Source organism: Brassica napus, chromosome A3 (assembly GCF_020379485.1).
Source record: "Brassica napus cultivar Da-Ae chromosome A3, Da-Ae, whole genome shotgun sequence".
Taxonomy (NCBI): domain Eukaryota; kingdom Viridiplantae; phylum Streptophyta; class Magnoliopsida; order Brassicales; family Brassicaceae; genus Brassica; species Brassica napus.
In genome coordinates, this window is record NC_063436.1 from 3,675,554 (window position 1) to 3,700,273 (window position 24,720).

The following is a 24,720-nucleotide window of genomic DNA, read 5'->3' on the forward strand; positions in this document are numbered from 1 at the left end:
TGTAAAAGAATAAGTTTATAATGTAAATATGTTATATTATATCATATAAAAAAATATATGAATTCAAAAAGTGAGTTAATTAATTTTCGTAGAAATGTTTTTTTTTTAAATAAATCTAGACTACTATACTAGAAATTATTTTAAATTTTGAGGCCCTAAAAACAATCATATTAATCAGGGGCCTGAGACTAATGCTTTTTTTAATACACTGTAGACACGCCTCTGTAGATACGATCTGTAATTCTGTATCACACATTTTTTCTCCATGGAACTATGGAAGTATACCACTAAAAATACTTTTCAGTATATTGAACCGTATTATGTTTTCTCTGTTGACGTAGAAAAATATACGTTTCCATTAAGAATTCAATATTCGTGGACACATTTAGCCGTCAATATTGTCATTATTAAATGTGAAAAAAATGAATACAATTATAAGCGGCTACTAGTATGGGAGCATTCAGACGACGACACGTGGAATGTCCACGAGGGCACAATTTTATCCACTAGCCCTTTTTCTGTTTTATCATCTTTTTGTTTCTTATATAAACCGAACCTAAATTCCTCCAGACATACACAAATCACTTTTGATCTTTTATTCGGATTAAAGGATAAAATCACATTCATCTTTATCCTCTTTGCCTTTTTGAGTTTTTCGATCTCGTAAAAAATGGAGGTTTCAGTGATTGGTAACCCTCAAGCGAAGATCTGCAGAGCTGAGTTATCCTTCAGGGAGCTCGGGTTTCGATTTGGGTCCGGTGAATCGAGAAATAAAGTTAGTTTCTTGGCCCACCAAAGCTCGAAATGGAAGGAGATTCGGATCCGGTGCTCTCCCAGATCTGTTAAATGCGAAGCCGTCGTCTCCGATCAAGCTCCGTTTCTGAAACCCACTTCAAACTCTAGATCGGTAACTACTCTCTTCTTCCTTCAATTGCTATTGTTCAGATCAATTGATTTGTTGTTATGAGATTTGATTTTGAAATTGATTTCGATTGCAAAATTGAGTCTTTCTCTGATTTAATCGTTTCTAGGAAAAATAGGCAAAAAGGTCTCTCCTTTATATACAAGGGTGAATGTATATATGTATGTAATTAAAACATGTTTTTGTTTTTGTTTTTTTTTTGTCTTTGTTGCAGCTTGAGAGCGTGAAGCTATTCGTGGGTCTTCCTCTAGACACAGTTTCAGACTGCAACAACGTGAACCACATGAAAGCTATAACTGCTGGACTCAAAGCTTTGAAGCTACTCGGAGTTGAAGGAGTTGAGTTACCTGTCTTCTGGGGAGTTGTTGAGAGAGAAGCTGCGGGGAAATATGATTGGTCAGGGTACTTAGCTGTTGCGGAGGTTGTTAAGAAGGTTGGACTCAAGCTTCAGGTGTCACTCTCTTTTCATGGGTCCAAAGACCCGGAGATTGGTCTCCCTGACTGGGTGACAAAGATAGGGGAAGCTGAGCCTGGGATGTATTTTACGGACAGATATGGGAAACAGTATAAAGATTGTTTGTCGTTTGGAGTTGATGATGTTCCTGTTCTTGATGGGAAGACTCCTTTGGAGGTTTATGGTGGTTTCTGCGAGAGCTTCAAGTCTGCTTTCTCGGATTACATGGGCAACACAATCACGGTATTGTTTTGCACTTGCATTCTCAATAACTTAGGCCTGCGGGTTTGGTACTGGTTGGTTAGTTCGGAATTCGGTTGGTTTGGGTCGGTCCAAAAAAGTCGTTTTCGGTTAGTTCGGTTTCAAAAAATTTTACCAAAGTTTCGGTTTTTGCAGTTAGTTCAGTTCGGTTAAATTTTCGGTTTAAATTGATTAAAATTTGAATTTTTTTGGTTATTTCGGTACGGATAAAATTTTACCAAAGTTTTCGGTTTTGCTGTTAGTTCAGTTTGCTTAAATTTTCGGTTTAAATTGAATAAAATTTAAAACTTTTTGGTTAGTTAGGTTATTTCGGTACAGATTTTGGTTCGGTTATTTCGTTTCGAATTTTGGTTAGTTTGGTTAGTTCGGTTCAGAATTTCAGTTAAGATTGGTACATTTTCTTTTGAGAAAACGAACTAACCGTAAACCGATTTTTTTTTTTGTTTCCGAATTGAACCGAACTAACCGAAAACCAAAATCCCAGCCCTACTCAATATGTTTACTCTGGTTTTAGTTTCTGATCTTCTGTTCATTTTGTTTACAGGGAATCACATTAGGTATGGGACCAGACGGAGAGCTAAGATATCCTTCTCATCAACACGAGACTCACCTCTCTGGCGCAGGAGAGTTCCAGTGTTACGACAAACACATGCTTTCAGCTCTCAAACACTACGCTGAGTCCACAGGAAACCCTCTTTGGGGACTCGGTGGTCCACACGACGCTCCTGCTTACGACCAACAGCCTCATTCCACTCCTTTCTTCTCAGACGGCGGGTCATGGGAGTCTCAGTATGGAGATTTCTTCTTGACTTGGTACTCGTCTCTTCTCACCTCCCATGCAGACCGAGTCCTCTCCGTTGCTTCATCAGCATTTAGCGGAAGTGGTGTGTCGATAAGTGGGAAGCTACCTCTCTTGCACCAGTGGAACAAGCTGAGATCTCAGCCTTCTGAGCTAACAGCTGGATTCTACAGCTCTAATGGTCACGACAGGTACGAGGCCATCGCGGAGATCTTTGCTAAAAACTCTTGTAGAATGATAATACCTGGAATGGATCTATCCGACGAGCATCAGTCTCCGGCCTCTCTCTCCAGCCCTGAGTTTTTACTTGGCAGCATCAAAGCATCGTGTAAGAGACAAGGAGTGGTTGTTTCAGGGCAGAACTCGTCTGCTTCGGTCCCTGGCGGGTTTGAGAGGATCGTTGAGAATCTGAAGGATGAGAGTGTGGGAATTGATCTGTTTACTTACCAGAGAATGGGAGCTCTTTTCTTCTCTCCTGAGCATTTCCATGCTTTCACAGTCTTTGTTCGGAACATGAACCAGGTTGAGCTGTCTTCGTATGATCAAGCGGTAGAGGATGAGGCTCAGACAGTGAGCATAGGTTCAGGCGCTGGTGCACATAGTTTGCAAACCGCTTGATGAGTATTTAATATTTGTACGTAAATAAGAAAAGAAAGGCTCTTGTTATTTAGTATTTATATAGTTTTGTCATATTCCTGTACAATTATTTGTATCCGTGTATTCATAAAACATGAATCCTGAAGTTTTAAGACAGACAGAGATCTCTTGTTTCCTTGTAGTACTCAATTCCTCTAGAACTCTTGAGGTCTCATCACGTTTGTAGGTAATGCTCTACAATCAAACAGCTCTTTCAAGTGTTCATTCAACTTTAGATTCGTGCTGATGTCATCAGAACGTTCAACTTCAAGGAGTTGCTTCCCCCATCCTAAGGCTTCTACCCTTCTTGCATCTCCATTATCACTGAATCGTCTATTTCTATTGTCTAATGCTTCCTTGTTAATAACATCTTCAGAGTTTTTTCACCTCTGAGCTCACTATGACACTCGGCAATGTTTCTTCAGAACAACTAACTTCATGGAGTTGCTTCCCCCATCCCGACTCTTCTTGCCTTCTTGCATCTCCATTATAATTGAATGAGCAGTTTGTTGATACATTTGATCGGATAATTTCAACCCTTTAGATCCATATTCTGAAATTTACTTAAATCTCTGCGTAACAGAAATTGAAATTGAATTTATGTGTGTTTGTTTTAAATTTTGTTGGTGGGATCTTTTTAGTGAAATTGACAAATTTCAAGTCATGAAAAAAACTATATCAGATCACATGATTGATGATAACAAGCTGCTGAGAGATGACACAAAGGCCAATGATGAGATTACTTAAGCTCATATGTATGCAAGTAGGAGAGCTAGATAGACAATGAACAAAGAACTACTATTGAATCAAATGGCTAGTAATTAAACATGGAGAAAGTTCAGTAAGTTTCTCAGTCTAATCCAAACCACTGCTCTTTTCCTACGCACCATCGCAGGAGATTCATGAGTTTCCATATATTTGAACCAACAAAAGAAAAACATACATAAACCATGGATTTAGTCTTGAAGTTTAAAGGGTCTTAGATCTTAAAGCAAAAACAAAACTTGAGTCAGAACCCACCAAAAGCTAATATAAAAGGGACTTATCCTTCTCTGACACCCGTTGCTCAACGCTCTTGTCACCTCACAATACAGGTACTGCTGCAGTATCAAGCTCAAAAAGCTCTTTCAACTCTCCATCTATCTCCTTAGTTACCCGGGAAGCACCAATCTGATGAGAGAATCTCAGCACTTTCAACTTTGGGATTGTAAACATCACCTCATCCCCATCATCATAATCACGTGGCCTACTCTCAGCTGCTCCAAAAACTCTCTTTCCCTCTTTCTCTTCAATAAACTGCAACGCAGGCTCCAGCGCTAAAACCTTATAGTCCAAGGCATCATCAAGAACTTCCACAACGACGTAGTCCTCATAGGTTTCTTCAAGGAAACCATTCCAGAATCTGTATATTGCCCACACTTGGCCAACCTTAGGCAGAATGGTATACGTATATTCATTTCCTTCCATGGAGGCTTGAGGCACCATCAGATGTGAAAAGTTATTCGGAGCGAGCGCTGCAAAAACTTTACTCACCAAGAAAGTTCCACAACTAACATGCAGTTTCTTGTCCTCCCAAGGGATGATGCCTTCCTCAGGTAAACGCTTAGCCTTTAACCGATAGGAGACTATTTTGTAAACTGGAGCCTGCTCAAATGTTTGAGTCACACTGATCTTATGGATCCTACAGTAGTCTCGAGGCATGTTGTCATTGCTTCCGATGTATGACCAGATTTGGCCAGTTTTAAAAACCTTTCCGTTTATAGGAAAGCAGAGAGCTTCTGGCTTTGGAGGTGCAAACTCTGCTAATAGATGTGAAGGGACGGTTACCTCTTCGATTGTTGCAGGTAACGCAGCTTGGTCCAGCTCGTAAGCATACTTTGGCAGACCTTTGACGTCAACTCCAGTCAGTTTGAAGGAAGGGATCCTATGGTAGAATCGGTACAAACTGTGAGGTAAAATGTAAAACTTGTCTGCATCACCAGTTCCCATTGGGAAGAAGACACTTGCAAAGCCTTTTGCTTTATGCAAGATAGCAGCATATACACCAGCTCCATCAGTGTAATCTGACAAGATCTCAACAAACTCATACTCATAGCTGCGGTGAGAATCAGGTTCTGAAGACCAGTTGATATCCCAGTTCTTGAATAGAGCCCAAGTCTCTCCTTTCCTTGGGGAAACAGTGAAATGACCAGAGTTGCTTCCTCCTTCGTTGCAGTGGATAACATGTGAGAATAGTGAACGGTCTTTTGTGTTCTCATTCTTCCCAAGCCTGAACTGACCAGTACAAACAGGCAAGTCTTCTTCAAACCATTGGATCTCTTCCTCATCATCAGGATCTGGCTCTAGATATGTGATCCTAAGCCCGAAAGAAGGAACTGAAACTTTTCTGATGAGAGCATACTGTCTAGGAACCTTATCTGTTGTGTCATAGAGAGCCCACACCTGGCCAACTGCAAAGTTTACTTCTTCCCTCAGCTTACCAAAGTCGTTAAACTTCAGACCAGCAATCTTTGGTTGTACACCACCTCCTGAACTTGAATCACGTAAACAAAAGTTGTTATCCACCTTAGCATTCCCAGAGCTTGACGCTTCATCTCCATTACCATTGAATCCTCTTCTGTTATTGTCTACACCGCTACCAATAACACCATCAGGCTTGCTGTGGTTTTGAGACAAAGCAGCAACCTCTTCTTCCCTCTTTCTCTTCTCACCAGGAGAGCTTTTGTTTCCAGAGACAGACGCAGCCTCATTCTTACACATGGATCTAAACTCTTGGAACCATTTGCTGAACCGAACCTCACCTGAACTTGAAAGTACTTCCATTGCAATGGTCTCCTCCTTGCAACTCGGACAAACGAACCATTTGTCTAAATACACTCTAAGAAAACGATGTCTACACCCACAGTTTCGACACGTGGTCCAAAAGCTTGGACCGGAACTGGAAGGAGCAACCGGATGGTACTGATGTGTTTCACGGAGCATTTGACTCAGTATCCTTTTAGGTGTACTGTCTTTAGACGAAAGGCCTTGAAGAGGGGTCTCACGCGCGGTGAAGTCCTTGTTACAACATCGACATCTTGTCTGTTTGCTGACGAAGCTTCTATGTAATCTGTAACACACGGAACAGAATGGACACGTGGTCCAAAACTTTGGTGAGGAAGTGTCTTTGATCCAAGTCTCTGTAACGGCATTAATGGTGAGATCCATCTTCGTGCTGTAGAAGAAGAATACATATTATATTAGTAAGAACCCTAAACCTAAAGCAAGCGTCTTTATACTAAGGAACGCTAGATTGAGAGATTAAGGAGCTCACTTTGACTAAGAAGAGGCCGATGTCGGAGAGAACTGCGGCGAATGTTCCGTCGTCTTTGGAGGAGAAGGACAAATCTCACTCTTTTACAGTTGTGCTTTGCCCTTTTCACGGCGGTGATAAAGCTCTGTTCCCAATTCATTTTGGCGGGAAAATAGCTGACGAGAAGAATGTAAATGGGCGAACGAATATTATTGGGCCTAGAATGCCCAGATAATCATTTTGAATTTTCATATGACAAAAAGTGGGTTTAGTAATTGGTTCGACCATGAACCGACCACGTAGATAGATTGGATTTCAAAATTATTAAACCAATAAAAGCCACTAAAACTATCAAAAATCTATAAACCATCAATTAAACATAAAACTAAGTTATATTTATAATATTTTATGTTTAAAACTTATTTATATTTTAGTTACATATCATATTTAATAACATTGCTTTAAAATTTATATACTAAAAATATATTAAACCAGAGTATTAAACCAAGTTTGACCAAATCGAACCATATTGAACCATGACCCAAAAAAATCCAGTTCGGCTTCCGGTCCGGTTTTAAAAACACTGATATTAACACAGATCCGGTGAAATATAGCTTCCTTCTTTCAAAATGCAGTAAAAAATATTCTAAATTTGTACTTACATTCTCAAGGTTGGTCTACTCTTGTTTTTTGTTTCCGACAAAAGACTTTCAAATTAAAAATTTGAATGTTTACATGAATAAATAGATAGAAAAAGTTTGCATGAATAAACTTCGGGGGGGGGGGGGTTATTGGGAGTTAAATTTTGAAGGAATTTTAAAATTTAGAGATTTCATTGTTATTGGTTTATGAATTCTTAAAATCTTATTAGAATCCTTTGTCATTGGTTTGTGGACTTTTAAATTCTATGGAAATCCTATGTTATTCAAAAAGTTTAGTTTTTATTGACTTTGTAATTCTATTAAACTCTTTTGTTATTGGGACATAAATTCTCTTTAGTTTTACTCATAACACTCAACTTTACAAATATCACGTATAGTCATAGGATTCTCAAAATCTATGTAACAAAAACACAAACACAACAAGATATTTTTACATTTTTATTGTCAAGTCGAAGATAATTGTAAAAAGAAAACTAAAGATAAAAGAAATTATTAAAAATAACAATTTTTTAAAAAAAATCTTTCATGAAATATAACTATTTGATATTAAAATAAAATCATGAGAAAATTCATAGGTTGATCTTAAAAATTTAAAACAAAAATCAAACAAGACAAATCAAAATGTCAAAATATTAAAAAACCAAAATTATTATTTAATGTTCTAATAGTTCTATTTTATGAAAGAATTTTTTTTTTAAAAATAATAGAAAGAAAAGTTTGGAAAGAAAAGTATATATGAAAATCTATAATAATCAATGACAATTTATACAATACTTTGGGTAAGAATTCATCAAATCTACTTAACTTTTAAAAATCTATTAACTCTTAGAATTTTCATACTCCACACAAATTCTATTTCTAATAGGCCCCCCTTCATGACATATAACATTTCTAACCTACCGTTCTCAAATTTTTTTTTTTTGACAGATTTACTTCAACTTGACAGATTTAATTGAGATTCGACAGATTTATTTTTCTTTTGGCCACAGATTTATTACATTTTGACAGATTTAATTATAATTTGATAAATCTATTTTCTTTAGGCCATATATTTACTTAATTCTAATAGATTTAATTAGGATTTGATAGATTTATTTTTCCTTTATTGACAAATTTATTTAATTTTAAAATTTTTAATTAGGATTTGATAGACTTGTTTTTTTTATTTTGACCACAAATTGGTTAAAATTAATAACAGTAACAACCTAGTTAACTCTTTTAAAAATCGAAACCAGAACTATTTTAGACCCGAAACCATTTTTGCTTCATTTCTTAGTGTGTTCACTACTTCAGCTACATGTAAGAAAATAGTACCCAACGCCTCCACTCAAAGAAATTAGACTCATCAAATGGAAAAATAATGTGTCCTTTTTATGTAAGAACACACTGTAGCAAGGGTTGTTTGTGATAAAAGACAACGCAGGAACCAAAAGACGTTTGACAAGGAATCATTTGTTTCAGAAGAAAGAAGCAAATGAATTGCATATGTATACAATATATAATCAGTTTTCGCGTATAAACAAAGTGCAAAAAAAAAAAAACAGGGAAAATGGAAACTTAGTAGCCATCCTTGAGATCGTTTACAACGTCGTAAAGATTGGAGTGACAGTCTCCAACGGTCATACCCTTGGTCATGAAACCATGCTTGGACTTTTAGGTTGTCTATTTGTGCTGATTGTCTCTCCTACAGATTTAACTGCAGCCTTGAACTCATCGTTCTTCTCCATAGTTTGAACTCTTCAGCACACCTTGACTAATGGATGGGCTCCCCACACAGATGTAGCCTCTTTCTTATGACTGTTCCAGTCGAAAGTCTAACCACCAACTGAACGACAAAGTGAGTTATAAAAGAGAACTAGATTTTAATCCGCGCTTTTAAAGCGCAAGATAAATGTTTGTTTGAATAATAATTTACTGCAAATTAGAAATTTTATACATATGTGTGTTTTATATGATTTTTTAAAAAAAAATATGATTAAATTAAAATTTCTATAAATATAATTTTATGAGAATAAGATAATTCCTTTATATACCCACCCCATATAATTTTATTTATACTTTAAAGCTTAAAATTATAACATGAATTTATCTTTAACTTTTTATATCGGTCAAAATTTATTTAATTATAATAGAAATTAACTATATGTAATTCTACCCGTCTCATACTTGATAAATATTTTCATTATTATAAAATAATCCGCAAAAAATTGTAATTGTTAAACATAACCTATAGTTTGATGTAACCTATAATCAAATAATATTAATATCAACTTAATTTAGTATTGTATTTTTATCAAATTAAAATATATTTAATTATATTTTAATATTCTAATATTCTAATTTGAAAATGTAAAATATAAAATTGATTAGTTTAGATATCTTACTTTAATATTTTATTTTAATAAGTTGAAGTAGTTTTTAAAAATCATGAATATATGTTATTCTGTATATATAATTATTTTGAATTTTAAAATTTATAAAATATTTAATAAATGGATTAAGTAATTTTATGTTTATTAATTGGTCTATCAGTTTAATTATGAATATGAATTATGTATATATAAATATTATAGAAATTCTATTTCTTATTCTACAAATAAAAAATGAATTAATATTCATATATAACTATATTTAAGATTTTTTTGTTTTTGACTTTCTGTAAATAGTTTTTTAAGATTTTTTTGTTTTAATAGTATAGACTAGTCTAGAACCAGCGCTAAATTCGGATTATGACTTTTTCTATTTTGATTTACAAAATTAAAATTAAAATAATAATGACAAATTTTGAGATGATAGTGTTATGTTATTTTTTCCTTTTTGTGATGTTTATTTGAGTTTTAGATCAAATATTTTGGTTTGTACCTATTTTCAAGGTGATGATGATCGTATGATTCGTATGAATATAGGATTATTTCATCAGTTACAATGTAAATATTATATTTAAATATTTTGTATAACACTTTTTCTTGACATCCGATCTTTACTTTATGACTTATAAAATCATGATAATTTTAAATGCAACATAACATGGAATAGACAATACTTGAATTAATTACGGTTGTTACTCAATTGGACTTTCTAAATATAAAAAATATCCTATTTAACAGGGAATCATTTTAGTAACTGAAATATAATAAATGTATTTACAATGTCTCTAACTACGGTTACATGTTTTATTGGATGCTTTAAAATTTAATGAAAACTTTTTACCGGTCGATAAAAAATATTACTCTAAATTAATATTGTAGATACATTACCATGTAGACTAGAAATTTAAAGACTGATACTAAGATGAGGCAAAAACGAATCAAAACATCACAAGAATCATTGTGGAGTTCTTGATCTCTATGGACTTGTGTGAAACGCTGGATCTATAACTCTTTCGGGTCTTAGAGAAGGTACATACTGGACACAGTATGACACCAAATAGCATAAAACAATACAGTAAACCGAAATTCAAATAAAAAAGAAACTGCATTATTTGTAAGAGTGTTGCATCACGAGGTTCATTGTCGATCTCAGAAGGAAAAAAAAAAACAAGTGTGCTCTCACCTCAATGAATAAATACCGAAATTGAGACTAGACAGAGTTAGGGTTTTCTTTGTTCGCGCAGCCTCGACGGAGAAATCGATGGTCGTCGTAGAATCGCATGAACCCTAAATGCGAGTTTTTAGAGAGAAAGATGTTTTAATTTGAAAAAAAAAATGTTTTAATTTGGATTCATCGAGCATATTTTTAAATATATATGCTTTGATTTTTCAGTTTTACTTGTTAATAAAAAAAGAGAGAAAATGGCATTATAGTAGTAACTGTCAGTAACAATGGTTTTGTGTCTTTAATCTTATTAAAGAGCATGTCTAGATTACTCAGAGTTAATCTTGTAATTAACTAAGAAATAAGAGTTAATCTGAATAATTTTCTCTACAAAAAGCAATATAATCCTGCGATTTAAAAGCGCGGATCAAAATATAGTAACCAGTTATATTTTCAGGCTCGAGAAGGTTTCTTATTGCCAATGATGCACAAGCAAAGATACTGAAATTTTATTTACATATCACTCAGCTCAGTAAAGATCTCACCCCCCCATCAAGTTGTGTTGCTATTGACTATAAGCAATCCTCATCTCTTCATGTTAAATTCTTATTGTCTTACATTTTTCATGGTTACGTGAACTTGTATGACTGGAAGTCAGAGTAATTTGTGACTTTTGATTAATTACATAATTTAAAATTTTAATACAAAGTTGTATTCTGATATAATTTTATTTTTCTCGTAAATCTTTGAAAAAAATATTATTACATAGATTGAATCAAACTATTTCAATCTAATAATTTTGATTTATTTCAATTCTTGATCCTATATTGATATAAAGCATGAAAGTTGTTGATGTTACTTTCAAACAAATGCCAATATATTTTATAAGATTATTTTATTCTGAACGCAGACTACTTATCTGTGACAACAACATTTATTCGGTTCACACCTGTCATAAAAATAATTCCACTGGTAACAAAACTGTGAGCATCCATATCGCCCTGCTACATCACACGGCGTTGAGATCTGGAAGCACACTACAGTCGCCCAATTTATTCCATAATCTATTTATGTGAATAAAATTATTAAACCAATAAGTATATTAATCAAAAAGAATGAAATTGTACATATAATTAAAAATGTAGTATAAAAATAAATTGTTACCAGGAGTACTAGCAGGGGTAGTAGCCATAGTTGTCGTATGACAATCAACAAAAGATATGATGAAAAAAGTAGTGAAAACAAACAGAACTAAAGTTTTCATAGCGAAGACCATTTTATAAGTAAATTTAAAACTCTGTTGTAAGATATTCAGTTTAACGTTTTTTTGTTTGGTGTGTTTTTCTTTACTTTTTCTGATTATATACATAGTGAAACATACACATTATAATTAAATATTTTCTTGGTCAAATATAGATAAGAGAATATAACATTTCCTTTTATTTCAAATTCAAGAGATTTTCGGTCAAATTATAATCCAAGAATTAACTATAGAGAGACACAAATCTATTTATAAATGTAAGAAAATTGTTATAATTTGAATGGTCTATGATTTTAATTTTAATTTAATTTTAATTTATTATAATTTGATCTAAAATAAAAGGTAAGACTAAATAATGATTTATGGTATTAATTGTCAAAATTATAGAAAGAATAATAATGTTAGATTAATTATTGTTTTATATATTATAAACTATATAAAATAATGAATAAACACATTTTTATATATTCACCACTATATATATATCTTATATATCAATTATAGGAAAAAAACTTAAATATATTTATATCAATAACTACTACAAAAATATATATATTCAGCAAACTAATTGACTTAAACCTCATAACCTTTTTATTTATTCATCCACTATATATATCATATAAAAGTAATGTCAACTCGAAGTTCACATCGTTGAGTTCATATTTTATGAAAGGAGAAGAACACAAAAAGGATGTTGGTTTTCTCAAAGAAGAATCAAAAGTTGAATTAGAGATATTTTCGTTATATTGGTAATTATAAAATTTATCCAACAACTATGAATGAGTAAACCACCAAATATAGTTTTTATAGAGGACAAAATAAAATATAAATCGGAGATAAATATCCCATATATCTTAATTAAAAATTATTTAAAAAGATATAAACTCAATTTTGTATTAATTACATTTTGGAATTATTGAAATGTCGCTTTTAAGAATTTTTCTGTGCCTACGTGTCAGCTTCAGAATCATTCTTTATCAAAATACAACTACCCATAAATTCCTAGAATAATTATGTTTGCCATTTAATATTTTCTTAGTCGACCCACATTTTCTAAAGCTATCTAACAACTTAAGTTTATACATGAAAGTTTATACCTTGCGTATAAAGCACCAAGAGTCTGTTAATGTTGATTTTCTCAGTCGTATAAAGCACCAGAAATCTGTCGTTTTCTTCTTCTCTTTAACATTCACAACTTAAACTGACATTGCTTATTGTGACCAGTGATGATCAGACCTCCCTTCTAATCATCCTCTACCTACAATGAGTACATAGATTAATCTTAATGATTTTAAATCTCATGGTTATTATAAGGGATAATTGCTGTCTCTTTGTGTCTGAATAGTGTGACGACAGAGCAAAATTCCAGTAATCATGCGGAACAATGAGTGAAAAAAAATCACAGAGCAATATTTCAAGTTCACGTTGTGTAGATAACAAAGCATGTAATTTTCAGAACATTATGTACGAAACTAAACAGAACTACATCAGAAACCAAAGGTTCCACACAGGAAATGTTATTGTACAAATACCATGGTGACTATGATTTAGGACGTGATTGATTATAGAGAAGATCAACCACTGTAATAGAACTATGCTACACAAGTTTTAGTTAGTCTTCCTGACTTTCACATATCAATTTCAGTGACTATATTGTATATGTATTATAACGTGGAATTCAACATCACAGAGCCCTTGCTTCTATACAAAATAATTGTATATAAATGATACATGCACATTACTCTTGAGTTTCACATGTTTCAAAAAGTACTTCATTTGAGCTTAACCGGTTCATATCACAAAATAATTTAGGGATATTTTAAACCGGTTCATAACCAGTTTTGGTATATATGTTACACGAATTGATTCAAATTTTTAATGGATAGAATAATAATCGTGTGAGACAAGTTTATAAACTATGTTTGTTATGTCTTTGTGGCCAATGCATTGTATTAATATGCTAGGTAATGCGCAGGATGAGAAGTCTGTAAATTATTTGATAAAGCTAACATACATAAAAAGTCACCGATTTTAGTGTACTATTTTTCATCATTATATTACATTGTATATATAATTGATGATTCATGTTACTAAGAATATCGTATGAATAATATTGGTGTACTTATTTATATTAAGTTCCATAACACCAACTAAAGCTCCACATGAATTGGTTAGGTCCGTACGTACTTTGTTGTAAACGGTCGGTTATTGCCTAATTGGCATGTGCCAGAACTGCAAAGCATATAATCCATTTTTTTTCCTTTGAGTAATGTGGAAAACTAATACTATAACAGATTTTGATTCGCGCTCAAAACCGTTGAGTTTATTATTAAAATTAAATAAATTCTTTTGATATAACTTTATATTGAAGATAGTATATATGTTTAAGTACATTTGTCCGGAACCGAAAAATCAAAAAATGAGAAACAAATCAAATTTCATAAATAACTAAGTGGATCCTATATTTTTGGAACCGAAAAATAGAAATCGAATTGGAACCAAACCAAGAACCGAATGGATAGTCAAAATTTTAAAATATAAATTATATTCCTACAAATATAAGTTAATAATTTGTTTGTTAATGAAAAAATTTTTGGATCCAACTTTTATATATAATTATAATTTGATATTAATAATTTTATATTTTTAAAACAATCAATAATATTATAATTTTAATGTAGATAATTTATTTTTTATTTTTCATAAGCATACAATGAATTTAAGTCTTTTAGTAAATAAAATTTCTGATTACTGGAATGAGCTTTTTAATGGATTTTTAATGGTAGATATATATTTTGAAGTCCAAAAACCAAACGACCAAAATATCATTAATTAATTTTGTTAATCCTTTGTAAAAGTAAAAGTATTTTTGGCAAAATTATGATTTTCATCAAGGGGTATAAGAGCATCTCCAAAAAGACACTCTATTATGAAGTTTTCAAAACTCTATATTTGAAGTTTACAAGTGTTATTCTCTAAAAGTAAAACTTCAAACTTAACTTCAAAATTATTTGTATTTTATCTTATAGTCCTTATATTTGTAATAATTAATTTAAATTCATAAAAGTTTTGTAAATAACTAAGCACATATATAAAAATATTACAACAGTATTAACTAATAAAATGTTATATTAAAATACAAATTTTAAATAGTAATAACATAATTAATATTAAACTTCAAGAAAAATACTATATTATTCCATAAAAATATTTTCGTAATGCGTATATATATGATCAACTAGTGTATTACGAAGTAAAAAATGACTCTTTATTTTAAATTTGTAGATCACAAACTAAAAATTGTTGAAATTATGTGATCTTAAACTTGTAAATACATTAGATCTGAACAAGAAATTAAAAGAGGAAAATAAATATGGCTAAAAGACTTAACTTCTATCAATTATATTAAAAATCAGTGAGTACAATCGATCTGAATAAAAAAAAATCAGACGAAATAGACATCAAAACAACAACCATCTTCGGTTACACAAAATTTATTTGGACAATATTTTGGAGATTTTGGAGGTTCTAGATCAAATTTACATGATTACTAGTGTTGCAATATTTATATTTGTGTAATAATTATGTCTTCATGCAATTTTTGAAAGAAAAAAAATTGTTGTTAAGTTTCTTTGTATTGTTGTTGTCTAAATCTAGTTTTAAAATATTTCAAACATATTTTAAAGTTTTATTTAATTTTATGTGTAAAACTTAAATTTATAAGAAAATTGAAAATTTTATGAGATATGAAATTTTTTAGGATTAATATGATAAACAAGAAAATATTTAAGAATTATAAATATGATGTGTAATGGTAGGGATCAAAATGCAAATAAAATAAGAAACTTCAAATTTGAAGTTTTGAAAAGTGAAACTTCAAATATAGAGTTTCACTACTCAAAACTTCAAACTTCAAATTTGAAGTTTGGAGATTTCTTTTTGGAGGGATAAAAACTTTATATTTGAAATTATAAAGCGTATTTCGGAAATGATTCGCAGGAGGAATGATGAAATAGTGTTTTTAATAGGTACTGCACCTTTGGCAATGTTTTAATGAGCCGGACTTGTGAACGGTATATTATTATTGTAAGTACTAAGTACCATATAAAAATAGAAACGATATAAAAGCATATGTAATTCGGAGGGCTGTACAAGTCCACTTCTAACCGTGTTCACACAACATGTTTAACAAGACCACAATTTACATAATTCAACAAAATACTTCTGAAAATGTTATATTAATTATTCACAAGCAATTCTCGTCTCAAAGCTGCTCAAGAAAATGGCAAAAGCCTGGATATACTTTGCATATTCAAATACTACAGCTTACTCCTAGTTTAACAACGAGAATGTAGAAATATTTTGCATTGTACAAATAACAATAAAAATACTTGAATCGATATCATAAACTCTTACCTTGGTTCAGAATAGTCCAAAAGTCAACGAGGTAACCTCTGCAACTCCACAGCAACTAGCGAAGCGACGCTGTTAAGACCCGCGACGTCTGAGTTCTTGATCTCAGAGACAATGGCGTTGATCTTATAGATATCATATCCTGATATCGACAAAATCATGGCATGCGATAGATACTGCTTGCACGCATAACCCAAACAATGCAAGATTTTCGTCAATACCAACACTTGTGTCTCCATGCTCTTCCTCCTGCGCCACGAGTCGAGGATCGGTGTGATCTTAGGAAGATTGGTTAAAAACCCCGTGGCGGCTTCTCTTGAAGCAGCTTTAAGTAGCAACACAACGCACTCAGAGGCAATATCTGCGACTGTGATGCTTGTGTCATCTAAAGCCGCGAGGTCCAAGAACAAGCCAATGTTGCTACAGAAATCTACAATGTCTCTTATGCATTCTTGTGGATCAATCTCGAACATAAAAGGTGCCTCAGACAAAAGCGTTGGCTCTTTCGTGTTGTTGGAGCTGAGACCTTTCTTGTTCCCAAGTGACCGTAGTAAGAAAGCTCTGCAGAGACTCAAAGTAGGCTCAAGGAAATCTTCCATGTCTTTGGCATTCACAAATTCTAGCAGGTTCCCGATCCTCCTCACTACTTTGAGCTGAGAAAGTAGTTTAGTTTCCATCTCTGGAGCTGAAGCCAAGGCAAGACAGAGCTTGACGTTGTTTACATTGGCGTTTGACAAGTCTCCGAGAAGAAACTCAAAGCACTGTGAAACTGTGTTCTGTTGCAAAATGCTGGAGATTTTGATGTAGTCAAACTCAACTAGCATGAGGAGTAGCTTTTGTGCGTAAGCTGGGATTGGATCTTCGTCTTGGATCAGTGCAGGGTAGAGCGGGAGGAAATGAGAGTTGGATACTGATTTCAAATCCTCAGAGGTCTGTTGCTCCAATTGTGTGCACTCGGTTAATAGAATTGTCATTGAGTCGAACCAGATCTTCAAACAGAGAAACCGAGCATCCCCGTCTTTGTTTCCATTGTAAATTGCAGCCAGAGATGGGAGAATCTCACGGATAATAATCTCAGCATTTTGTGTAACCAGAGGAGCTTCTTCTGCTATGCATTCTAGAACTTGAAGAAGGGTTATACGGAAGTCATCTCTTCCCTGCAAATTGTTAACAAGTCATGAAAAAAATTGCACAAGTATGTCATATCAAAGTTCACTGTGTCATAAACCATGATTAGGACAAGAGAGCAAATGGAGAAAGTTTTTCAAACATGTTAGATCTTAAACACACATCTATAGTGAAAGTTCCAATAAAAGTTGTATGAGATTCTTAATCCTATCCAGTAAGCAATCCTAACCATATTATAGAAGAGTAGCTATCATAAGGCAAGGTATTTAATCTTTGACGCGCATTTATTCAATTCTATTAGTGCAAAATCAAATAAAACAGTGCATTCATTTGAAGGAAGAGAATAATATGAAAAGGACATCGCAAAGTTGTAACTACGGACCTGAAATGAGGCTTCCACAAGTTTTGTAAGATTTGCCAGCTGGCGCAGGATTTGTTGGGTTACCATTTTGTTCTTAAACGAAGAGCTTCCAAGAAGATGACGAACCACAGGGAACAAGTGTACACTAGTCTTTAGAGCAGCTCGACTGTTAAGGGGAGAGACAGGTGCATGGCGTCTTCCTGTCATTAGCTGCTGGATATCACTGGTTATTGTATCCAGCAAACCCGGTATTATGGAGGCAATGACATTCACGAATGCCTCAAGACACTGTTGCACATAAGAGTCTTTTTCTTTGGCTAATCTGTCCACCACGGGAAGAAATCTTGTATTGCAGAAGAAATTTGTTAGCCACCGCCTACTATTTTTGCACAGAAGTGCAACGAAGAGCACAGCTTTTCCCCTCAGAACTTCAGTTCCTTGCTCTAAGATGGAAAGCAGACTAGGGAAAAGATTTTTCTCCTCTGTCAATGTCACAAGATGCCTTCCAAAGCTTGGGAATGTGTGACTTCCAATCATAGCCATATTCAGAAGATTTAAGCAAGTTTGTTGCTCTCGTGCGCTGCCTTTGACGAAAGATGAAGCTATTTCCTTCAATGTAAGCTTTTCTACAACCGTCTGAATGCAAGGAGGGCTAAAACGAGCAAGACGGACCAAACATGATCCAGCAGTCTGTCTTATGCTCTCCTGTTTCCCAGCTGCCCTGTAAATATAGCAGAGGTTGCTTATCACATCTTGGCTGGAGAAACGACTGGCCCAATAACCTCCTTGACTGCAGATGTTTTCTATTGTCCTCAACGCGTAGAGTTGAGTCAGGTCATCTTCTCCTTTGCGTAACATAGATGATACAAGAGAGATCAAGGCACTTGAAACCTAGTTCAAGAAAAAAAAGAATATTTTTAAACAGGAATCAATGAAAAGATATGAAGCAATGTACTCTGGTCCATGAATAACACCATGAACATTATAAGCCAAAGTAAGAGTAACAATTCGGGAATGCTGACCTGCCAACCCGATGTAGACCTGGTTTCTTTGGATGGGGATTCTGTTGGTTTGAAATCCTTATGCTCATTTTGAGTTGAGATGTAGAATAGCAATTCACCTAGGGCTGCCATAGAGAACCTTCTCACTTTTTCATGCTTGTCTCTGAGGCCATTGGTAAGAGAGTCTAAAATACCAGAATTTGCCAACTCATCTTCAATAGCAGTAGAATGCCGAATTAACAAACCAATTAGTGAAGCAATTTGGACACGAAACGCTTGGGTCTTGGATAATCGCAGAACTTTAACTAGCACAAGCATTATTGGCCCGTTGGTCAATATGTTGGCTGCATCAGCATTGGTACTCAATGTCTCAAGGTATCTGATCAAATACTGTTTCTCTGAGATGCCAGCACTACTCCCACTTAGAACCGTTATGATTCTATTGTTAAGCGGTTCAAGTTCTTGCTTTCCCATCTTACCAAAATCAGAAGGCTGTGGTGCTTCGAATGAGAGAGAAGGCACAGCTTCTTTGTCAGATTTTCTGCTGGGCATGACGGGTCTAACAGAAAGATCAGATAAATGCCAAAGGACGTCACTGAGGCTATAAGGTGATTTAGACGAGTCGTGGTGAACATTAATACCAGAAACATCTCTTCCTCTATGAGTTTTGACTTGAGGACTAGCACTAGGTAGCGCAGCTGACACTTCAATAGGTTCTGACTGCTCTTCATGGCAACCTCTGGCTTCACCCGAGGTTGGGGTTCCATTTGCAGACGAGTTCTCATCAGGCACATTTTTACTCTTAACTCCTTGCCTTCTGTGACTCTCATTTTGACTCAAAACTCTTTCATCTTGTGCACAAGAGGTGTTCTCATTTCCTTCTGATTCATCTGGACCATCCTCATCATTGTCTTCATCAAAATCAAGTTCCATATCAGTGTTATCGATCTTCACTTCAGCACAGTTCTCGTTGCTATTAGGTAAGGGCCTCCTGTAGTTTTCCTTCTCATTTTCCTTTTGGAGATTTGCCTTCGCTATCCTTGACAATCTTAGAATATTCACCTGTCGTTTAGCACCCGGACGACTTCCATGCTTTTCCTCAGTTGCCTTAATAGGAAGCTTTGTTTGAGTTTTTGAACCACCGGGAGTACCCTTTTGTGGCGTCTCGTGGCCCCTTGAACTTTGAGTGGAGTTTTCCTTGTGCTTTGAACTACCTTTTGGATCTTTCTCCCGAGACTTTTGAGGGGTCTTGCATGGTCTGTCTCCGTTATGCTCAGAAAGACAAGGCTTTGTGTATATGCCAATCATATTATCAAAAGCAGGCTGAGGAGGCAACGGTACTAAATTTATCTTACTCTTCCAAAATGCATGGCCACAGAGATCTACCCATTGTATTCTTTGCGCTGGGTCTTTGATAAGAAGAGACTCAATGAGATTAACAAATGAACGGCTTGCATTTCCAGGGAGTGGAGGAGTTGGATCTGAATGAATAGATTTCACAAGCTGGGTGAACTCTCTTGCCACAAAAGGAGGTCTCCCAGTGTAACATTCATATAACACACAGCCAAGGGCCCATAGGTCGGAAGCAAAAGAATGAACCCCTCCATCTTCATATAGTTCTGGAGCCATATAATACGGAGTTCCACGTTTTCCCTGATGCAAGTTATCACAAGAGATGAGTATTTATGTCATACATACAGTTTCCGGTGTAATTTGAAATCATAAATTCACTAACGCTGTAAAGCCTATATATAGAAAAAAAAACGGACATATAAATACTCTTTACCGTGGATGGAGATTTAGTAATATCATCTAGCTTCCTTGCCAACCCAAAATCACACAGCTGCAACACAAAGCAATATGATATCATTTAAACCAAATAAACTACACACCTGCATAGAAAAGACAGAAAACTGCTTACCTTGATATGTCCATTTTCATCAAGTAAGATGTTTGATGGTTTCAGATCACAATATGTAATTCCTTTCGAATGTAAGAACCTGAAAATTCCGGAAAAAAATGTCCATAAGAGAAACCATTTCCTAGATGCACCTAGAGGTAGTGTAAAACAAGTAAGAAAAGGAGCTTACAACAAGGCTATAACAAGATCATAGGCAAGACCATAGACTGAATCTTCTGGCAGCTTACAGTCCTACAAAATAAATGACGTTCTAAAAACCTGTGTGACCTACCATCAATAAGAGAGTTGAAGTAGAAGCAATACCTGCTGCAATAACGTCCTGAGATCACCCCCAACGCAGTATTCCAGAACTAACCACATGTGTGCAGAAGTTTCATACCTGAGAAACCACAAGAAGAAGATAATCAGAAACAAGTAAACAAAGAGAGAGCCAGATAACTGTTTAGATAATAGCAAAAGTCTATACCACGCATAGAACTTGAGTACATTTGGATGATTTAACGAGTGAAGGATCCTGACCTGAAAAAGGAAACTTGTCAGTATCCAAGTCACTTCGAAAATCAGATCAATTCGGCCTTTGGACTCACAAACATATCATCCAGAAATAGAAATTCAAGATCCCTAATTGATGACGAATCTAGAGTGAATCCGTCACTATTCAGATACCAGCTCACTAAAATCAAGCATTCAATCTCAGGAAACCTAAGCATTCAATCACTGATTAGGCAAAGAGGAGAAAGATATCTCGTGCGTGAGTACCTCTTGAAGAACTTTGCTCTTGCGCGACTTGTCGACACTCTTGCAGGCGAAATACTCGATCGTCTTCTTCTTCCTTCCTTTGTACACAGTCTGCAACGAGAGACAAACAGATTCGAATCAAAACTACAAAACAAATCACATAAACAAAGATGATCGGGGAATGGTAAAGCAGAGTAGAAATTACCGAGCATTTGCCATGCCCGATCGCTTCGTAAATGTGGTACTGGTTCATCCTCAAAGCTTCAACTCCCCCCGCCTGAGATCCGATTCGGAATCTTCCAAGCTCTAAGGTTAACTAGTGGCCGACGGGCTGTTGTTGAAACGATCTGGGAAGAAAGAGAAACAGAGAGGGGAAGCGATGAAGAGAAAAATATGGAATTTTCAAAATTCAAATCCCAAGGAGAAGTGGAGAAAATTTAGGATGATTTTGATTAATATATTTTGAAAAATACCGGAATTTAATAAAATGGAGAAACTGGGCTTGTTGGGCCCATTTATCCTTCTCTATAAGATATTTCCCGCCAAATTGAATTGGGAAATGGGCTTTTTTACCGCCGTGAAAAGAGGGGGAAAGCGGTAAATCGAGTAGCGCACAAAAAAAAGTAAGAGAGTGAAATTATTCGTTCTCCTCCGAAGACGAACGGAACCTTCGTCACAGTTTCTCTCCGACGTCGGCCTCGTAGACTGTGTGAGCTCTTTAACCACCTTTCTTCTTCCTTATCCGGTGGCAAAACACACCGCCGATATATTCGATTTAAGTCTCTATTATACTTTCCTGGCTTCTATCGCTGTATCTGGCTCTCTTAGCATTGACCATTGAGTATTACTCTCTCTATCGTTACACATCGCTAGGGTTTGAGGTTTTGAAATTTTCAGTAGCTTACTTCTTATTGCCTTGTCTTTTTGAAAGTTTTACTCTATTTTTATTTACGCTGTGCTTGAATGTTGAGTATATGCCTCCTTGAGGAATACATTTTGCTTATTGCAGTTAATCTTGTGAAAATTTGTTTAACGTTGGCTTGGTGTTTGATTACTCTATTTGTTTCATTGTTGTTAGTGAAAAGGATTGAACTTTACCAAGTAGAGATCATACTAGAGGGGAGAGACTCAAAGCTAGAACATTAATGGAAGAGACCAACCGTGATGGTGATGGTGATGGTGATGGAGAGCTTTATCCATCTGGTGTCGAACAGATGCCACGTCACCACGGTGAGAAGAGAAAGAGGGAAGGATTGGTGAGTGGAGAAAGAGAGGCTGAAGAAGTTATTTTAGTTGGTGACACCAAGGCTATAAAAAAATTTGGTTTTGATGGAGGAGAGCAGTCTTCTCAGTCTCAGATGTCTTTGTTTAGCAAGCGACAGGCTTTTGAGGTGCAAAACAACATGAATCTTAAAGGGTCTTTGGTAAAAGAAGAATCAGGAGAAGAGCCAGCGAGAGCAAAGCAGGATTATTCAACTTTTAATGACTTTGATAGGCTGAGGGAAGTAAGAAATTTCGCAGTTGGTCAGACATGGGCTCTTTATGATGATAAAGTGGATGGGATGCCTAGACTGTACGCTCAGATCACAAAAGTCTCAGCTCCCGGTTCCTGTCTTAGCGTCACATGGCTTGAGCCTGACCCAGATGACAAGGAAGAACTACAGAGCTACGAAAAAGACTTGCCTGTTTCCGTTGGTTGGTTCAAACTCGGGAAAAGCGAGGACATAAAAGATCACAGAAGGTTCTCTCATCTTGTTCATTGCAACGAAGGAAGCAGCAGCGCAGGTAGAAGATTCAGCGTTTACCCCAGAGAAGGAGAGACATGGGCTATCTTCAAGGGTCGCTACAAACACTCCTGGAGCTACCGGGACATTGACTGGTCAGCTGATCCCGATTCTCACCGTAAATACAACTACGCATTTGTCGAAATCGTGCCAGAAGAAGATGCTCATATATCTGCTGATGCACCTGTTGGATTCCTCCATAAAGCAAAAGGCTTTACAAGTGTATTCTGTCGCTTTGCTAAGGAAGTAGCTAAATCTTACATTCGTAGTGGCTACACAGAACAGTTCTCCCATCGTGTTCCGTCGTTTAAGATGACTGGAGTAGAAGCAGAAGGTGTTCCTCCTCGAGGTGCTTATGAGCTGGATCCAGCAGCGTTACCAGAAAACATCAAAGAGATTGACGTCCCTTTACATCTACTAGAGGAGCCTACAGTGTCAAACTCTGAGGAGGATAACACACATTCTCAATGTGTATACTTTGCTAGTAAAGGAATAACTTTTCAAACAGGGCAAGTCTGGTCATTCTGCAGCGGTGACGATAACTTTCCCCGGTTCTATGGCAAGATTCAGAAGATCACGTTTGTTCAGGCCTTTGAGCAAGACCCTGTAGTTAAATTGAATATAGGTCGTCTTAAGGCTAGACCTATCAAAGGCGTGATCCAGTGGATTGACAAGGAGATGCCCATCGGCTGTGGGAACTTCCGGGCGAGAAAAGTTCTCGAGATATTCACTGATCTTGATTTGTTTTCACGTCTGGTAAGCCAAGACTCCTCTGGAGATGGGGATGATTACAGCATCATGCCCAAGGCTGGTGATGTCTGGGCAATATACAGAAACTGGAGTGATGGCATCAAAGTCGCTGATCTTCAATCACAGAGTTATGATCTTGTGGAAGTTCTTGATGATAAAATGGACTACAAGGTTTTGCTCTTGGCTCCTGATGGTGGCTTTGAATCAGTTGATTCTAAGGGTTGTGGTTCGGTGTATGTGGCTGCTGCTGAGCATTGGATGGATGGCGAGGACGTGAGATTCACGATTCCGAAATGTGAACTGCTTAGATTCTCGCATCAAGTTCCTACTTCGAAAGTAACAAAGGAGATGCATGGAAGCTTTGCAAGAAGTCTATGAACCTAGTTTTCGAGGTATTGCCTGTTAAGTTGATTCTCTGACTTGTAGAGCTGAGACAACACAGTGAAAAGGAAGAGCAAAGATTGACCTTTTTTATGATGAAGTCACTGAACTTTCTTCAGGTTGAGTAGTCTCTTGATTCATTGTTAACTCCCTTATCTATAAAGTAGGAGTTATCTGTAGTTTGGTGTGAAACTGTGTTTTTGTGGTGAATTAATCCTTACGTTGGCCTTTAGGTGTGGTTTCATATTAGTTGAAAAACAAGACTAGAAACGTTTAATGTTCAAAACTTTTTGCAAAGACAAACTAAGTAAATGTTAATTATTGTAATATATGATTTGTTTAAAGTTAAATAAAAAACATCAAACCAACATTCTCTTCTTCTTTAAATCTTCCTTAAACCTGACACAATTATTCTGTAATCA

At 35.3% G+C, this 24,720-nt stretch overlaps 4 protein-coding genes and 1 long non-coding RNA gene across 5 annotated transcripts; 2 read left to right on the top strand and 3 right to left on the bottom strand.

The window, feature by feature from the left end:
- The first annotated feature begins 537 nt into the window (after nucleotides 1-537).
- On the top strand, nucleotides 538-3,214 carry LOC106433965 (inactive beta-amylase 9). Its single transcript, XM_013874808.3, has 3 exons — nucleotides 538-907; nucleotides 1,137-1,619; nucleotides 2,182-3,214. The coding sequence occupies exons 1-3, from the start codon at nucleotides 671-673 to the stop codon at nucleotides 3,052-3,054; spliced, it is 1,593 nt and encodes a 530-aa protein (XP_013730262.2). The 5' UTR covers nucleotides 538-670; the 3' UTR covers nucleotides 3,055-3,214.
- A 700-nt stretch (nucleotides 3,215-3,914) lies between these two features.
- On the bottom strand, nucleotides 3,915-6,747 carry LOC106433958. The gene is made up of 2 exons (XM_048771279.1): nucleotides 6,386-6,747; nucleotides 3,915-6,286 (listed from the first exon to the last, which is right to left on the bottom strand). The coding sequence occupies exon 2, from the start codon at nucleotides 6,277-6,279 to the stop codon at nucleotides 4,156-4,158; it is 2,124 nt and encodes a 707-aa protein (XP_048627236.1). The 5' UTR covers nucleotides 6,280-6,286; nucleotides 6,386-6,747; the 3' UTR covers nucleotides 3,915-4,155.
- Nucleotides 6,748-11,357: 4,610 nt separating this feature from the next.
- Nucleotides 11,358-12,126, bottom strand: LOC125595838. Its single transcript, XR_007330656.1, has 2 exons — nucleotides 11,725-12,126; nucleotides 11,358-11,624 (listed from the first exon to the last, which is right to left on the bottom strand). It is a non-coding gene; the product is annotated as an uncharacterized LOC125595838 (long non-coding RNA).
- A 3,879-nt stretch (nucleotides 12,127-16,005) lies between these two features.
- On the bottom strand, nucleotides 16,006-21,848 carry LOC106433975 (serine/threonine-protein kinase RUNKEL-like). The gene is made up of 10 exons (XM_048771282.1): nucleotides 21,589-21,848; nucleotides 21,405-21,494; nucleotides 21,112-21,164; nucleotides 20,949-21,024; nucleotides 20,815-20,876; nucleotides 20,646-20,724; nucleotides 20,511-20,567; nucleotides 18,746-20,377; nucleotides 17,745-18,614; nucleotides 16,006-17,391 (listed from the first exon to the last, which is right to left on the bottom strand). Exons 1-10 carry the CDS (start codon nucleotides 21,634-21,636, stop codon nucleotides 16,261-16,263), a joined length of 4,098 nt encoding a protein of 1,365 aa, XP_048627239.1. The 5' UTR covers nucleotides 21,637-21,848; the 3' UTR covers nucleotides 16,006-16,260.
- A 108-nt stretch (nucleotides 21,849-21,956) lies between these two features.
- On the top strand, nucleotides 21,957-24,627 carry LOC106433984. Its single transcript, XM_048771284.1, is given in 4 exon segments — nucleotides 21,957-22,092; nucleotides 22,462-24,274; nucleotides 24,276-24,302; nucleotides 24,304-24,627. Coding segments are annotated over 3 exon segments (1,806 nt in total). The 5' UTR covers nucleotides 21,957-22,092; nucleotides 22,462-22,528; the 3' UTR covers nucleotides 24,337-24,627.
- The last annotated feature ends 93 nt before the right edge of the window (nucleotides 24,628-24,720 follow it).